General features: G+C 46.0%; 1 protein-coding gene across 4 annotated transcripts in view; it reads left to right on the top strand.

The window, feature by feature from the left end:
• MYT1L (myelin transcription factor 1 like) overlaps positions 1-17,859 on the top strand; it is a 182,391-nt gene that overhangs the window by 74,672 nt on the left and 89,860 nt on the right. For all 4 annotated transcript variants that reach the window (XM_063077850.1, XM_063077849.1, XM_063077848.1 and 1 more), the window contains exons 7-10: positions 1,582-1,672; positions 3,359-3,466; positions 8,960-9,174; positions 16,957-17,207. In XM_063077850.1, the coding sequence (XP_062933920.1) occupies positions 1,582-1,672; positions 3,359-3,466; positions 8,960-9,174; positions 16,957-17,207 (665 nt within the window). The remainder of the gene's footprint in view (positions 1-1,581; positions 1,673-3,358; positions 3,467-8,959; positions 9,175-16,956; positions 17,208-17,859) is intronic.

Below are 17,859 nucleotides of genomic sequence, written 5' to 3'. Positions count from 1 at the left end.
TGTGGCTGATCAAACTGAGGCAGGGCACAGAAAAGGGATGGCAAAGGGACCCCACGTCAAGTGTAAGTCCCCCCGGACAGTGCTAGGAGCCTGTGTCTCCACTTAGCAGGAGGCAGGAGCACAGTGAACTGGATGTCTGCGCCATAGGTGAGCCTGAGAGGTGTTTGCCATATCCAGGGAAGACTATTTATTTAAAAAGTTGAGCATAAAGGACAAGAGAGCCACGCATTAGTGTAAGAGGGAAGCTGTGTCACAGGAAGTGTTTGTGTGCTGTGATGACAGGGTGATGGGAAAGTCGTAGAGGATGAGGAATGGACCGTGCAGGTGAATCGGGGTCCCAGAGGAAAGGGAAAGGTGGGAAGGGTGCGGACTGAAGAGCTCACTCGGAAAGGGGAAGGGACGCTTCCTCCTCCGAGACAGAGAGCAGAGACAGGGGCATCTAGATGTCTCTGGGAAGGAGACCTCCTGAGCCCACTGCAGCCGGGTCCCCAGCACAAGGCAAGCCTCGACCACAACTAAGAGCAAGGCAGGAGCTATGAGAGCCGTAAAGATAAAACCTAACGAGCTCTTTAATTAGGGAACTGACCAGGAGTAAGGTGATAAGACGCAGACTCAGGCACAGCCACGTCATGTGGACATAGGATGCCATACCAACAAGGCCTGTGGATTTCAGGGGGAAGAGTGGCCATTGTAGACAAGGAGGGAAAGCATAGAAAGTACAGTTATACGGCTAGTTTGGGCAGACTTTGTTTAGAAAGGGTGCTGCACGCTCACCTGGCCTTAGGTGAACCTTGCTGGCGTTTGCAGACCGCCAGCTCAGAGGAGCGGAGCCTCGTGCTGAAGGGCCAGTGTGGGGGTCAGTTCTCCTGACTTCCCACAGCACTTCTAGCCCGACTAGCCTTCCCCCAGAGTAGTGGAGTGTTCGTGAAGGACCAGAAAAGAGAGTGCAGGTAAGTCAGGTCCATCATCACTGCTGGGCAAACGTAAACATTTGTCCCCTAACAGCAGGCAGGCAGTGTCCTTGCACCACAGACAGTATCCGTGCTGTCTCTCCACTTGTATGTTTCACAGGGTAAAAGTGCATAGCACATACTATTCTAGCTCATTCTATCGAAAGAATAATAAAGTACTTAAATCCTAAATACAAAGTCATTATTTATGTATTTTATTTAAAAGTAAGGTTTGGGGTTTTCGTATTACTCATGCCCACTACATTTTCATAATACTGTGTGTTTGCAAAGCACAGGCATGTTTTTAACATTGCTGTGTTATGTGGCTAATCAATATCCAGTGCTTATGTGCAGGTGCTATCTTGGGAGGCCCTTGCTTCCTGTCCCATCTGGAACAATTCGGTTACTGCATCCTCTGGCCTCCACACTGCCCCTGCCCTGTGCACCGTGCTCTGCAGGCACTAGTGGAGGGTCCAGATAACCTTCTCACACTCCCATTGTGTCTTCCCAACCATGCCCATCCCAAGGTTTGCAGGGCCCTCGGTCATAGGCTAGCACAGCCCTTGTCTTCTCTCGGTCCTGACCGTTCTCTGTTCTAATGCCGGGCTCTTCTCTTTGCCTTCCCATCAAGTTCTCGCCATGCATGAGAATGTGCTCAAGTGCCCCACACCAGGCTGCACGGGGCGTGGGCACGTGAACAGCAACAGGAACTCTCACCGAAGGTAAGCCAGTGCTGCGGGCTCCACGCTGCAGCCTGTCCTCCCTTGCACCCTCCTCCTGACCAAGGGACAGACGGCCCTCAGCACATAGTCCTAGAGGGCACAGAGGGCCGCCGCATGGGGCATGGGAGTACCAGGAGCTCAAGTGCCTTCTTTTGCAGAGTGGATATTTTTAGTGGACTCACCCACCCTGTCATAGCGGGCACCACCCTTGGTACATGTCAAAGGTGGGAACTGTGACCATTTGCAATGACTGGAAGCAATGAGGCACAGGCCCCCTTGTCCTCCGGTGTGCAGAAGGCGCTGTCCTGCTACGTGTCACACAGGACGATGACCAGATGCAGTAGGACCTTACAGTATGGGCTTTAACTTGGCTGCCCATGAAATTCTGCTGAAACCCCTAGTTCCTCAGCTTGCACATCATCAAAACGCAAGCACATGTCCTGAAGCGCTGGTGAGGGAGCACTTGGGATGACAGTGAGCTGGGGAAAGGGACGTTCTCTGCACTGCTGCTGGAACTAAACATGCTCAGAATCACACTTCTGTTTGTGACAAATTTCAGTTCCCTTCACTATTCAGACTTTATAAGAGACACTTAGTCACTCATAATATTCAGTTTATATGAGGTACCTATTTTTTATTTTCAGAAATAGAAAAGTGATTCTGTTAAAATCTGTTTCAGTCTACGGTTTCAGCTGTACAAGCTCATGTAAAATGTTATCAAAATGCAGGAAATGGGGATAAGTTTTACCTTAAATTCTCTCACCTGGCTGGTAAACTTGGTTACCAGTATTAAATTCATAACGAGGCAAATCACAGCTCTGTGTCCTTCAGAGATCGTCTGGTGCCTCGCAGAAAGAGGAAGGTACACCGACGGCGCCGAGCGCCCCGCGCGCTGAGCCCCGTCGTGTTCAAGAGCACGGCTCCTCCACCAAACCTCGCACGCACAGTCACTTATTTCTGAGACGCAACATACACTTGTAGTGGTCATCTGTACATGTGTGCAGACGTGCACATGGACACACACAGCAGACCTCACGATTCCATGAGGCGTGAGCTCAAACGCAGATGCGCCCAGCTGCTGCCTCTTCCACACAGACCAAGTCCAAAGGAATGAGTTCCAGAAAACACTTTCTTGCAGTCCTAGACGTTATTCTGCGATCTTCCCCACTTCTATTTCACTGCTTGTGGTGAACACAAGAGGTCTAAGGTCAGACAGACTCGTCAAAGCCCCACGAGCCAGTAACACTCACAGGACCAGCTCAGCACCCCATCTGCTGGGACTAGTCAGTCGGTGGCCGTCCCTGGGCCTCCTAAAGACTCACCCTACCCAAGCCGCTAATTCCTCATCTCCCAAAATGGTGACCGTCAGAAAATGGAATCTGTGTCTAACACTTTAACTAGCTCATTCTCTCTCGAATAAAGGAAAGCTGGCTCGCTCTCATTGGAGAGGACTGAGAATGCTTTACACACAGTGTTACCATCAGCATCGTCTGTGGAAAACCAGGGGAAAAAACATGCAAACCAGAAACATGATTACTTATCCCTTTCCCACGTCACCCTCTCAGGATTCCCTATGACAGGTTTGGGAAAGTACCTCCCAGCCCTACCCTCTTCAGTGTCATCTTTGCTAAGGGAGGATCACCGTGTTGTAAATGAGGCAATTAAATCCCCTTTCTGTAATTGCAGCCTTTCCGGATGCCCTATTGCTGCAGCAGAGAAACTGGCAAAAGCCCAAGAAAAGCACCAGAGCTGTGATGTGTCCAAATCCAGCCAGGCCTCGGACCGAGTCCTAAGGTACCCACACAGAAGTGTGTCACCTCACATGGTTCATCTACAGTCCATCCAGATGCACTGCAGAGCGCTCGGGACACTACATGAGGTGGCCGTTCCGACTTAGCAACAGGGACCAGGAGAGGAAGCCATGGTGGGAGCCAAGACCTGCTCCCAGCCCTCAGCCCTGGCAAGGCCATGTGAGGGCTGGCGAGGGGGTCGTTTGACCTGCCCGGTCTCCACTGACCCACAGAGACTTTTCAAAAGAGAGAACTGAAAAAATTATTTCTATTTTTTTTTCCTGGCCCTGATATTTCATAATTCTAAGTAAGGGGAGCTTTGATAATTAATGAGATGCTCTGAGTAATTTTATCCTAATTTGGGAGACAGGACATGACACCAACCTACAGGATAGTGCTAATGTTTCTGAAAATGGAAGAGCGGTGCGCACCACGGTGTGCAGACATGGAAGCTTCGTCTAGGAAAAGCCATCAAAGCAGCCATCTATTTTTTCCTCAAACACCCTGAGACGTAGTTGGGAATAGATGTGATTTCCACCACTTGACCGGCGGAAAACCCAGAGTGCATAGAGGTTAGATGACTCACCTGACATCACTTAAGCACTGAATGTTAAAACAGGAAAGATCTTGAGGACTGGGTGGTTGAATCCACCATCTTTCACGTTTAGGAAAGGCTAGCGGTGGGGTATGAGGTAGAGGAGGAATATCCCATTCCCATAACCCTTATACACATCTGTGACTGCTGCATGTCCCTTCAGATCCTTGTCCTCCTGAATACTGTGACAATCATCACATGTCCTGCCTGTTCACTCAATATCAGGCCAGAGCATGCTCCCTTGTCTCCACGTAATAACCATGACTGTTGCATTAACAGCTACGTTTATTGTACGGTGCAGATGTACCACCAGGGCCAAAACTAGGCTCTCACTCTTAGGCATTTAGGTTGGTTCCAACTTTTACTATTAAAGGGAGAGCAATAATAAACGTTTTTTTTTTTTTTTGCCTCTTTAATTATTTCTTTGGGATAAGTCACTTGGAGAAAATCACGAGGCAAGTAGTACGAATTTTTGGATCTTGTGTGTTATTTCATGGCTTCTATAAAGGATTTTACTGCAATAATTAAGTCCCTTTCTCCCTCAATAGAAAAGTTAAAATATATATAAGAAATTAGGAATATTTAATTAAGCAAACATAAGAAAATGAAAACCGTCTTTGATCCTACTATTCAGTGATAATTCCTCAATAAGTGTTGGTGTATGTGCTTCTGGATTTTTCTATGTCTCACATAGTTTCCCCTTTACTGTAACTCACTCATCTTACAGATAATAAGACTGAAGACTAAACCCATGACAGGACTACCCTGCCCCTCCCCTAATGCACTGTAAGTTATTGGCAGCATGAAAATCTCCTTTCCTCCACCAAAAAAATAAAAAGAGAAAGAAAATACAGGGATGCGTAATTCAAGAACGGATGGTTATTAGTCGAAGGAAACTTAGAAAAATGGTAGGGGGATATTACTTGCTGAGGTCTTTTATTGATTTTGCTCTGCCTACTTTGGCCAGACCCCCAGAAAATGGAAAGAATCCCGTGCTTGGCCTTGTCTTGAAGACACCAGTGGCCGTGCTGTCCACGAAAGTGTAGTTCTGTTTCCAGTGTTTGCATCGAACGTGGATTTCAATGAGAAGCTCATTGGCAGCTTGAGACTGAAGAGACGTGAATGTAATTGCAGATATCACCTTGCTCCAGCACAAGTCTCCTTTCTGATGTCCAGACATAAAGCAACTGCCGTTTATGTTGTTTCTGTGGCTTTATAACTTAGGATCCCTTTCTTTGCATTGATGCAGTGAAAAGCTGCATCCAACACCAACTGAACAGAAGACTGTGGGCCAACAACTGTGCATGTACAAACAGTTTTCTGTATGTGCATATGGCTAGGTGTGGGGAACTAGGGTGGGACAAGGCCCTTACCAAAAACCTGAAAGAGCCCATTCCAACCATTTAGGGAGGCGCCCAGGAGCCAGCCCAGGCAGTGGCGACTAGACAGCTGGCCGCAGCAGCTTCCTGCTCTCTACGGTGGAGCTTAACTTCTGGGCCAGCACGTTGGCCCTGCCTCCAGGGCTGCTGCAGGCTCCCTAGCACCAAAGGGCTAAAATGACGTGCCACAGTGTCTCCATGTAGGGGTGTTCATTCAGTGGGGGAAAGAAACAGACAGGAAGGAAGGACAGAGAAATAAATTTAGGTGTACAATCATTCAGTAAGCTAAGGTTAAAAAAAAATACTTAAATAAATATAAATTGTCCAACCGGCACCTGAACCTTAAGGAAGTGCTTCCAATCTCGTCCAAATCTGATCTAAAACATTGGTTCGAGGCCGCCACCAGGGCCTTCACTTTGTCGTTAGAGTAAACCACCTTCTACCTGAGGCCTCTACCCACTGCTCCCTCCTTCCTCTGATCCAGTCCTAATCTTTTCAAGGCTTGAGAATTATGCTTTTCCCAGGCCCAAGTCTTTTGGCTTTGCCTGCTGGGTAACTGAACAGATTGGCAACCTACTGACCTGATCCAAGCTCCCAGGGCCCTGCTCTCCCTGAAGGGAGCTCTCGGCTCTCCCGCCTCTGCACCTGCCCACTTGGTCATTCCTTTTCTGGAATACTTTCTCGCCCCACCCTGGGTCTTCACCTGTTCTGCAAAACCTTCTTCAAATGTTGGCTTCTCCATTGAAACAACTGTGTCCCATAGCCTGAAGTGACCTGTCCTCTCCAGAATTCTCACAGCAGCTGGACTCTCAAAACATTATCCCATCCTACGTGATATTTCAAGGCAAGACATAGAGTTTATTCATTTATGTATCCCATGCTGACTGGTAAAATGACTTAAAAATAATAAATACTAAATCAACTGTAACATTATTTTGTTGATTTTACAAGTACGTAGGCTAAATTAATTAAATCAAAATAAATGTGTTAGTGAGGGAGGGGGGAAAGAGGAACAGGTAAAGGGACACAAAAATCAACTACAATGTATATTGAGAAGTTAAAAGGAAAAAAAATAAAAATAAATGTGTTGGTGACTTGATAAATAAATTGAATATGTAACCATTGTTATGTTATAAAGGTGGCAGAGATATGCTATTATAGAAGTGACATATAAAAGCTGACTTGCTTTTCTTTTTTAAAAATCCAGTTATCAAAACTTGTAACTGCCCCAACCCAACATCAATTTATGAAATAACTAGAGAAGAAAAAGATTACTGACATGGATGCATATTTAGTCACAATTTATTATAGCAAAACAAAAAGAAAATCTAAAAGTTGAGAAAGAGCTAAATAGTAAATATTACAATAGTCATTGATTTTAATAACATGCAGCTATTAAGAACTGTTTTTAAATACTAAACAACAAAAAGGAAAATTAATGCCATATAATATAAAGGGTAAAGTATGTAAAAGTGTAAGATTCTATTTAAATAATTATAAAATGCATTAAATTAGCCAGAAAAAAAAAATACACCAAAATCTTAATGGTTTGTATCTCTAAAAAATTATAGGTGAATTTTAAAATCTTTTTATACTTTTTGTATCTTCTAAATTTTTTTTTCAATAAATCACTAGTACTTTCATAATCATGAAAAACAAAATAATAGTTTTAAAGTTTTTAGCCCTACGGCACTTATAGATGATCTGTGTGGACATATACGTACAACCTTTGGAAAGAGAAAAGTCCCAAAGGAAAATATATTTATTCAGACACACAAACAATACATGTGAAAAATAAGTTAGGAAAGAAAAAGACCAAAACCTCTCAGATTACTGTACACAGGGAGAGCCCATCAGGATATCTTTTGCACGTCCATTGTCATAGAGGGTTTTCTAACTCACAGTGCGCATTTGTACCTGCCAGTATTATAATTACATATGTCTGCTAAGATTTCACACTGGTGCTTGGGGTGCAGGCAAAAAGCAATGGGGTCTTACTCAGAAATGAGTGCCCTTCCCAAATGGACTGTGAACATAACACTGATACACGAATTTGCAACATTTTGTCTGTTCCTACTAAAACCTCAGACTTTGCTGGTTTTTTTTTTTTTTTTTTTACATGTATCATACGTTTATAATATTTTTGGATTTATTATACATTTTACATAATTTAGAAAGATACAAAATCATCAGGATTCTGTCCTTAAAATTCAGTAATTTTTTTTTTTTTTTTGTCTTTTTCGTGACTGGCACTCAGCCAGTGAGTGCACCGGCCATTCCTATATAGGATCCGAACCCGCGGCGGGAGCGTCGCAGCGCTCCCAGCGCCGCACTCTACCAAGTGCGCCACGGGCTCGGCCCAAAATTCAGTATTTTTTATAGTGTACAAAAATGATGCTTATTTGAAAATGTCTAAGTATTTTAAAAAATATTTTACCTTGAGAAAAGTACAAAGAAATGGCTGATTAGACTACAGAATTCCATGTTTAAACATATGTCTCCATCTATTCTACAAAACGCCTGACTAGTGCTCCTCAGAAGTTTCTGGGTCGTAAGGACAGGTGAGACAGAGTAACTGTCACGGGTTGGAGGAGGCAGGAAGGCGGACAATTAAGTGAATGTGAGTTCCTGGCATGGCTGTAACAGAAAAAGGACGTTAGTGGAACTCTAGCCAGATCTGAATAAAGTCCACCTCTTAGTAAATAACATTACTCTAATGTTAATTTCCTGGTTTTGATCATTGCACTATGGCTATGAAGATGCTAGCATGAGCAGAAGCTGGTTAAAGGGAATAAGGGCACCCTCTGCATGACTTTTCAATTAAAAAGTCTAGGTCCTGCTTATGAGACAGATGGATACATAAATAGATGGACAGACACCTGCACAAAACAAGATAGACTATCAAAGAATGAGTAATACTTGAGTGCTCCCCCATTTAAATATTTCATCCCAAAGTTTAAAAGAAAATGAATACTAGGTAAAAATATCAAAAGTATATACTAATATTTGACAAAATATATGAGTATTACTACCTGTTCCATTTTATCGTCCAGCTAGACAAATAGTGATCTAGTTTTGTCTCAGTCTATGTCCTTAAGAGTATTTCTTTACTTCCTCTTATTTTTTAGGGGAAATTTCTTATTAACTCATGTCACTTGTGTGTGATTCTACTACTCTTTCTAACCACTGCAAAGAAAACACATGGATGTAAGATTCTTGCCCACACTTCTATCTTTATCGTACCTACCAGACCTCTTAAAAGAGAGAGAGAAAAAAAGAGAAAGAAAAATATTTTATTTCTTATTCTTTTTATTGCCAACGTTGACTTCTAGGCATATAGTTTATTTGGTGCTATATCATTAAAACACAATTTGTCTTTTCTGAGGAAAATGAAATTGTAATTTTATTGGAAGCTTCAGATTCCTTAACATACTTAAGAAACAAGCTGTTCTGGTTTAATTGTGAATCGTGTTTGCACCATCATGAAAAGCAAGCCGTTCCCTGTTGTCTTGTCTCCTTTCAGGCCAATGTGCTTCGTAAAGCAGCTCGAGATTCCTCAGTATGGCTACAGAAACAACGTGCCCACCACCACGCCACGCTCCAACCTGGCCAAGGAGCTCGAGAAGTATTCCAAGACCTCGTTTGAGTACAACAGTTACGACAACCATACTTATGGCAAGCGAGCCATAGCTCCCAAGGTGCAAACCAGGGATATGTCCCCCAAAGGATATGACGATGGTAGGAGGTGCACACTCTTATACACGAGAGATGCGTTGCCATTGATGATGTTGTTGTTGTGTGTATCATGTCCTACAGACCAGCCAAACCCTGTGACTGCACAATGGTGCCCACAGAACAGGGTGTGGCCATGTGCAGAAAGCCCCCAGGTCCATACAAGTGCAGGTGAACCTGGGTGGGGGAGGGGGTGGTTTTCCATCAATTATTTCCAAAGCAGTACATTTTGGCTGCTTGCAGATTGTGGAGAGAGGGGATTCTTTCTTGTATTGGTAAGACAGAGTCCTTATCATAACGAGCTGCTTTTAGACAGACAGCCCTTCAGCAGGCATGGCAGGGATGGCCAGTGGTCCAAGCCTGCATGCTGGGCTGTTTGGAGAAGCTCTGCATTTCCTGTGTGCTCTCAGACTTCAATGCACATTAAAATCATCTGGGGAGATTTTTTTAAAAAAAAATCCTATACCCAAGCTGCACCTCAGACCAATTAAATCAGAATCTCTGGGGGCATTCTCTGTGCAATGGCATTTTTTAAAAGCTTACCAGAGGTCCTAAGTGCAGCCAAGGGCTGGCAACTTTGCGCAGCCTCTGCACAGTGGCCGAGGACCTCGTGTTCTGAGGTAGCAAGGGAGACAGTGGAAAAGAAGGGAGAGCTAGGTGTTCGCCACCTGGGCGGCTTGGTTCCTTGGCTACCGTGGTGTCCACTGTGAAACAGAAATGATGGGACAAATGAAATGCCATGTGCTTCACAGGAAGAGCACGGTTTATTGTCCATTCATGCTTATTTGATCCACTGCCAATGGTATGAACCAGTTACCATTTCATTACAGAGCTAATTTGGTAAGTACTTTATCACTAGAGGGGGAGACTGTATTTCTTTGATTTTATTTATTCATCTATGTGTCTGCTTTAAATTCCAGGATATATACCTAGAATTTTAGAAATGGCAAATTTTCCCGTTTGGGGCTTGGGGTGTGAAATAATTGATGATTTGGAAGTCTCTTCTTGGTGCTCTCGAGCAGAGGGATGCAGATGGGTTTTTAAAGATATTTGAGCTCCTCTTTGGAAAAGATATTTAGTTAAAGCCACACTATACACACACAGAAAATGTTTAAATTGAATGCTTGGAGAGTTCAGAAACCATCTCATGATTCAGTAGGAGTGGCTGCGCGTCTTTCTATGCTGCGTTATTCCTTTCTTAATGCCAAGTCACGTGTGCAGTGAAAGAAATTGAATTGTCCCCAGTGTATCACATATTGATTATCCTGGTGTGTCAATTCTTAATATTCAGAACAAAGATATAAGGGAAAAAAGGAATGGCGCAGGGTATAACACAAATAATTATTTTTCTTTTGTGTTGTTTATTTTGTAATAATCACTTGCCAACCTTAGGTTTTCTTGTAATTTCATTCATTCAATTGCAAATGAAGGATCAAAAGAGATTAAGTTCACATAGCTGGAGATTCTATTGATAGGATTTCTGGTTTATTGACATTTTACAGTAAATGGATTGACACTTTCATTAGATGTTCATTTTTATGCACCTGTTTTTGGTTGCTTTTCTGTGTCCTGATTTTTTAAACTTTATTGCTGTGGTTTGACTCTAGCCTTAGATTGGAAGGGAACTTCTGGGCAGTGTGGTGACCTCAGAGCATATCTTCATGGTTACAATGCCCTTTAGTGAACTAGAAGCCAAATTTGCATGGGTCTGTTCTCAGCTCTCCTGCTATGAACTGCATGGTCGGGTGGGTTAACTTTTCTGTGCATTAGTTTCCTCACGGGTAGAGCAGGCCTAAGAGTTCCTGTCCTGCAGACTTCACAGGGCTGTCATGAAAATCAGTTGAGACGAGACAGTATACATGAATGCACTTGGCCAACTGCAAAGAAATGAACAAATATATGTTAATTATTGTTGTTAATTCTCATGTGCCTAGCAAAATGCCTATTGTCAGAAACTTGGGCTGAGCCAAGCTTCTCAGCTGACACACTAGAAAGCAACAGTCCACTGAGCCTACACGATGAAACCCCCATATTAGGTCTTCAGGAAACCAAGAAAAAAGGGAAGACAGCCTTTTACCACAATTTACTGAGAAAACAAATTGACGACTCTTTTTCTGTTCCACTAGATTCATCGGACAGATTTTAAAAACATTAGGGAAAGTTCTCTCGCAGTGTAAGATAGGCAGGGCCAGAGCTGTTGATAGGATATGATGCGAGGGGACTACTCCTGGAGCTAGACACTAACTGTAGAAGGACTGCCATCTGCAGTTACCTCCACCGTGTCTTTGCCAAGCCTCAGGTCAGGTGCACAAAGAATTGAGTCATGGCTTTTGAAAAAAGGCAGAGAAGGAGCCTATTGCAGGACTGGGGGACGAGGAGTATAATTTTTAGGGAATAAAGGGCAGGGTCATGGGGATGCAGAAGGGAATAGGAAAGTAGGGCTCCTCTCTCCAGAATGGGATATCATCCCTTAAATCACACCAACTGTGATCAAAAACCCTCGGCAAACCATTATCTAGCTGCCTGCATCCTTCCAGATGCTGCGCCAGTTGCTTGCTGTCTGTCTACCTGCCTGCCTGTCTGTCTATCCATATAATCTTTCCCTCTGGACACTGAATATCAAAGAAGAGATCACAAATAAGTACAAGATAGACACATACTAAGGCACAGTGAAGCAAAGCATCTGCTCTGCCTGCAGGAATTAGTGTGAGCTTTACCAAGGTGGCAAATTTTAAGCTGGATAATGAAGTTTGCATAGAAATCACACAAAGGTGGGGAAACCCACAGGTTTGCAAGGAGGGCCAGTGGTCTGGGAGCTGGAACTGAGGCTCATGAGAAGGAACAACAGGACCCCTGTGGGGCTTCACATCTCTGCCAGGCTGAGGGGCTTGAGGTGCCCTCCTTGCAGGCAACGGGAATTCATATGGATGTGGGGCAAAGGAGACAAGACAGGATGGGCGCCCCATGTGGGAGTCAGGGCCTGCCCTCTCCTGTGAGCACCAGGCCCCCATCTCAACACGCCCGTTTCATGGAATGCACTAAGAATGGCTTTTACAAGTTTAAATACTTGGAGAAAAAACCAAAACAACAGTAACATTTTATGATGTAAATATGATGCAAAAGTCACATTTCCACGTCTTTGGCAGAGCTGAGTCTTGGAGATGATGAACGCAGGGTCCCCAAAGCCTAAGTTATTCATTATTTGTCCTTTACAGAAAGAGTCGCCTGCCCTGACTTCGCTCTGGGTCTTTGGGGTTTGTTTAAACCGGTTCGGTCCCCAGCCCCAGTGGGCTTACTCCCAGGGCCTCCCTTTTCATCATGCTCGACTTACAGTTTCTCAAGAGCTTAAACCTTCTGATCATCTTTGAACTTTTTTCCACTGCTCAACTGCCACGCACTCTCCAGTCCTCCTGCCCCCTTACTCTGGTCCAGGCCTTCCCTGCCCCTCATCGCCTGGCCCCTCCACGCCTGCTCCCGACAATCCATTCCTCCCTCCCCGGGGGCCTTCCCTCGACTCTGCACCTGGCCACATGCTGTCCCGCCTCCACTCCCAGCAGCAGATCCTCCTGACTGCTTCCCAGGTGCTGTCGGTGGAGGACGTGATGCCCACACGCTGCGCTCGCAGTGTAGATCTGCACCTCATCCCTTGGTGATTTCACTTCTGAACGTCTTGTCCTGCTACTAGACTGTAAGCTCCCCATGGACAAGAGGCCTTCTCTTCAGATTTACTCAAACCCCAGTGCCAGTGCAGGCTGAGCAGACAGAAGCAGTGCACCAGGTGTGCGCTGACTGCCAGGGAGACTGAAGTCAAGAATCCTTGCTCTGATCGGACCTAAATTCAAGTCTTGTGAGTGAACTATTTGCATTGCAGATGTAATCTAACAGGACAGTCTTACAAGAAAGCTCCTTTGTTTTCCCATGTAGGATTATATATCTTTATTTCAGTTTACTTATGGTAAAACTATGTAAAGACTATAAGAACCAGTGCTACAAGTTATGAGGTAGGCCTGAAGGTTACCAGGTTCCACCTGGTGGGAGACAACCTCCTGATGGGTATCTTCTGATTGCATTCTTTTTTGTCTGGTTTTCATGGAAATGCAGTATTGTAAGGACATATTTATGTATTCCCTACAGGAAAATGCTAATACTTAAGGAAATGAACACTCCTACAAGAACTAGACATGTGCATTTAGTAAGAATTACCCAAGCAGAGTGGGCAAATAAAAAGATTCTGGCTGGAAGGTTTTTTGCTTTTTTAAAAAATTTATGTATACAGCCATATTTAATCACTATAAATCCTGTATTCTTTTTCCTTTTCCTGCAATAGAGGAGATAGAATACTGGAGGAGGTGTTTCTCAGTGTGGTTTAATGAGTCACATGCATATGGGGAGCTCAGAGTAAAAGCAATTGTAGTTCTCCAATACCCAGTGGCAGGCTGTGCACCTAGAAGAACATGAACAAAGTCTAGTCTGCTGATTGACTGAAAAGCAATTTGATTGAAAATAGCTTTGTTGGCCAAAAGCAAAAACGAATGTGGATTTTGTGGCTGTTAAAAGACTCTTATCTGATGAAGTGGGGACTGGGTCAGTCCTGGGGAGAGGAGGATGTCCGTGGATCTGTGGCACCCCCCGGTGTTAGTGCAGTAACCCAGAGCAACACCACGTGGAGACATTTTACAAGTAGGACTAAAGACCTTTCTTTTCTGAACAATTTAAAGTTTAAACACTCTTATCTTCATGTTGGATAAAACAAAAAAAGATTGTTTACATTTAATAAAAGGACACATATGAAAGTAAACATTGTCCCAGTTGCTCACTTGAGTGATAACAGTTGGCAGGTGCATCAAGAAGTTATTGACAGTTAAGTTACCTACAAAAATTCTGTACTGTCCACCTGGCATAATCCGACATTGCATATTATGATTTAAACATTTGGGAAAGGAGGTGCACCATCATGTCTACATTGTATAACTTTAAGATGATTTAAAGCAATCCAAGTAAGAAAAAAGAAAGGGGGAGAAAAAAGCAACCGTGTTAAAGATTCATCTTGGTACAATGTGGTCACATAGAGGCAGCAATTTTTAACATAAAAAGCTGGACTACACCAGGCAACCTGCATCCTTGACTGCCATCCAGGCTCTTCTTCATAGACCTTCATCTTGACCTTGGCAACCTCAGTTTCCACATCTGTGAAGTGGGCATGTAGCAGCTTCTTGGGGGCCAGGGGGAGGGGGCAGATGCAATCACGTTAGGACACCTGTGATCTCGGCGCAGAGGTGGAGCTTGCACTGAAGTGTCAACGTCCTTGGGTGGGCAGCGAGTTCTCCCCACCTCTATACCCACATGCCTACGACGCCCTCACCAGGGCTGAGAGTGGGACACAGCCACCCCATGGTGCCCACGGTTTGTTGGGTAGACTCATGTTGTCTCTTTTACCTTTTTTTTAGAAGTTGAAATTCACTCATTTCAAAACAAAACTTTATTTTTTTCTTATTTATGTTGATCCACTTGCCCCCCAGCCCCCAGTAGTTAGCCCTCACCAGGATAAAAGAAAAAAAAGAAAAAACACCCTTATGACTTTTATTTTATTATTATTTCATTTCTCCTAAAATTTTTATGCTATCTTTAAAAAAAAAAAACAAAATTATAGATGATGTAAAATCATGACCTTTAGTCCATATCCAGAGTACCACCAAATACACATTGTCAGTCACTCTGTGGCTTGTGATACCCACTGGCAGGTCCCTCGGGGGCCTCCGCAGGTCTCTGCTTGTCCACCTGGTTTGCCCCTCACTTCCCATGGGTGGTGTCTCTCAGAGGCCCTGGCGTGGCCTGAGACCAGGGATCACTGCCCACCCTGCATGGGGCAGTTTTGTGACTTAGATCAGGCCCATTCACAGAGGAGAGAGAAAAGAAGGGCAGGCACTGACGGACATGTGCCTCAGCGATGGCTGTGCCCTGCCAGGAGCGGGGATCACTGCCCGGGGCTTTGCTAATTCAGATTGGCATAATAGAAGTCACATGCCCTGCAGGTGACTCCTTGTGCTTCATTGGTTGGTGTGTGAATTTGTCTGGTCCGTGCAGGGGAACCCGGTATAAGATGTTTACTTGCTGTGTGGTTTGCTTTGTAGCTTTTGTCGGGGGCTGAGATGGGAGCACAGTGCCTGGATCTCGCTCTGGGCTCTGGCCATCATCGCTTCCTCTCCGGTGGCCTGTGCTTCCTTAATGTCCTGAGAGCACAGTCTTCAGTCCAAAACCGAACGTAGTCAACAATGACCTCTTCATTCTTCCCCTTTGTATCTGAATCGAGTGCTTTGGGGTAATGTCCTAGGATTGTGCACGAAGACCCGGTTGGCACTGTTGGAGGGCGTGTTGTTTGTTTCGTCTCGTTGTCTCTTCCTCTTTGGGAGGAAAGCACTGACAAAGCAGGGATGCAGGTGCAGAGCTGCTAGTGACCTACTGGAGCCACCAAGAGAGCAGCATCTCTTGCAGCAACAGACACAACTGTAGGTCCCATCAGAATTACCAGTTAGCACAACTGGAACCCCGTCCAGGTTTGTCTGTAGCCCACCCCCTCCCAATTTCACTGCCAGGTTATCTGGGCTGACCTAGTACTGGTCACGGGGAAGCAGGTGACTGGTAGAAGGAGTGGCTCGGCTGCTGAGGAAGGGGTGTAGCTTCCTGGGAGAGAGCTCTTTTTTGGGGGGTCTTTCAACACCATCCAGGCTCTCCTTTAAATAACTACTCACTCCACTGAGTTTGGGGTGAAATATCCGGCCCCTGAGAAAATGAACATCCTTGTGGCTTTACCTGACTCTGTCAATGATAATAATACGTTAGAAGAAAAGGGCCCATCCTAATAAATGATCGACTCCACATTTTCTCGTCCGTGTACTGAAGGAGATTTTTAAACAGCTCTAAAGAAGTAACTCTTGTTCTAAGTGCCTGCCTGGCTGTTAGCAAGGGTGGTTGTTCAGAAGGATACTAGAACCAGAATCCTGTAAGCCACGCTCCCCACAGGCCATTAATGTACAGAGGGGCTGGTACCACGCGTGACACTTACCCGGCGTGTCCGCCTGCCTCTGAGTGGCCACTCTGCGGTGCCCTGTTTATCCTGCACAGGTGTACCTGACTCTCTCCTTTCATTCCTGTGGCCTGAATTAGAATCACAGGATAAAAGTGCCATTTTCTGATAAAAGTGCCATTTTCTGGTCTGTACACCCAGCCAGAAATCCACTTCCCAGGGTGGAAAGTCTTCACAGGTCCAGGTCCCCTGTGAATCGGGGTCACCTGCACACGGGTTGTGAAGCCCCGATTGAGCCCCGCAGCCCCTCCTGTTGGAAGGAGCTCCAGGCTCCCGACAGAGGAGTGATCTGCCGGGGTCCCGCCCTCACCCGACTAATGAGCAAGTATGAGGGGTAGGGGACAGCCTCACTCCGGGGGGCCTCGGCCCTGGGGCATGCCCGGTCACCTGCCTGGGTCCTGCAGCTGGCCCGGTCACCTGCCTGGGTCCTGCAGCTGGCCCGGTCACCTGCCTGGGCCCTGCGGCCGAGGTCCACCCAGCAGGAGCGCGCCTTTGGAGCGCAGGGGCCCTCAATGCTCCGCTCCTGCAAACGTGAGCAGCGTTGAAAGGAAAGCACTTGGGCGTTTTTCCTTGGTGAACCGGCCCCTGGGCATCAGGAGGACCCCGCGGCGTTTGCATGTGGGCTGGGGGCGGGTGCGCGCGCGGGCTGCGCTGTCGCACGTGCGGGGCGCGGGCCCGAGTCATCCCTGTCCCTGTCTCCCCAGCGAAGCGCTACTGCAAGAACCCGAGCCCCAGCAGCAGCACCACGAGCAGCTACGCGCCCAGCAGCAGCAGCAACCTGAGCTGCGGCGGCGGCAGCAGCGCCAGCAGCACCTGCAGCAAGAGCAGCTTCGACTACACGCACGACGTGGAAGCGGCGCACATGGCGGCCACGGCCATCCTCAACCTGTCCACGCGCTGCCGCGAGATGCCGCAGAACCTGTCCACCAAGCCGCAGGACCTGTGCGCCGCGCGGGTACGGGGAGCCGGGGCGCCGGGCCGCTCACCTGACTGCAGGTGCAACCGGCCACGCCGCGGCAGCGACGGGCACCCGAGAGCAGCCCGTGCTTTAGATGCTGCTGCACCTTGCAGGTGCCGCGACCTCCTAAAAGCGTTCCCTCTACTTTGAACAATTTGTGCCACTTGGTTAGAGCAGCCTGAATGGCACCCTTGTCCTAGGAGGACTGGTTTTCTCCATCGGGATCTTTTAGATGAATGTGCATAAATGGGCCTTCCTCTTTAGGATCGAGAATCATTTCTGTAAGCAAAGGACACCACACAATCTTCATGTCGTTTCACATGACAACACAGAATGCAAAACTAAAAAAGGGACATGCCTTCAAGTTCAAGCACGAGGAAGGTTTGCTAGCACCGTTGTCAGTTAAAACGCGGGGACTGTCCCCTTATCCACACTCTCAATAGATTACCCAGTGCTAGGGAGACAAAAGAAGTAAAAATCTGACTTCCACACTCACCAGTCCTTCATGTCATCATAGCCAGCACTCATTAGTTTAAACAGCCACAGACGCTTCAGTGGTGGGCAGCGTTTATAGGGTTTTCTGTTTTTTTTTTTTTTTTTTTTCTTATCAATCGACCATTGCTTCTGCTGAGAGCAGGAGAAGAGCTGC

This window comes from Cynocephalus volans, chromosome 14 (genome assembly GCF_027409185.1).
Source record: "Cynocephalus volans isolate mCynVol1 chromosome 14, mCynVol1.pri, whole genome shotgun sequence".
NCBI lineage: Eukaryota > Metazoa > Chordata > Mammalia > Dermoptera > Cynocephalidae > Cynocephalus > Cynocephalus volans.
Note: the sequence above shows the minus strand (reverse complement) of the source record. Positions and strands in the feature narration are given on the sequence as shown.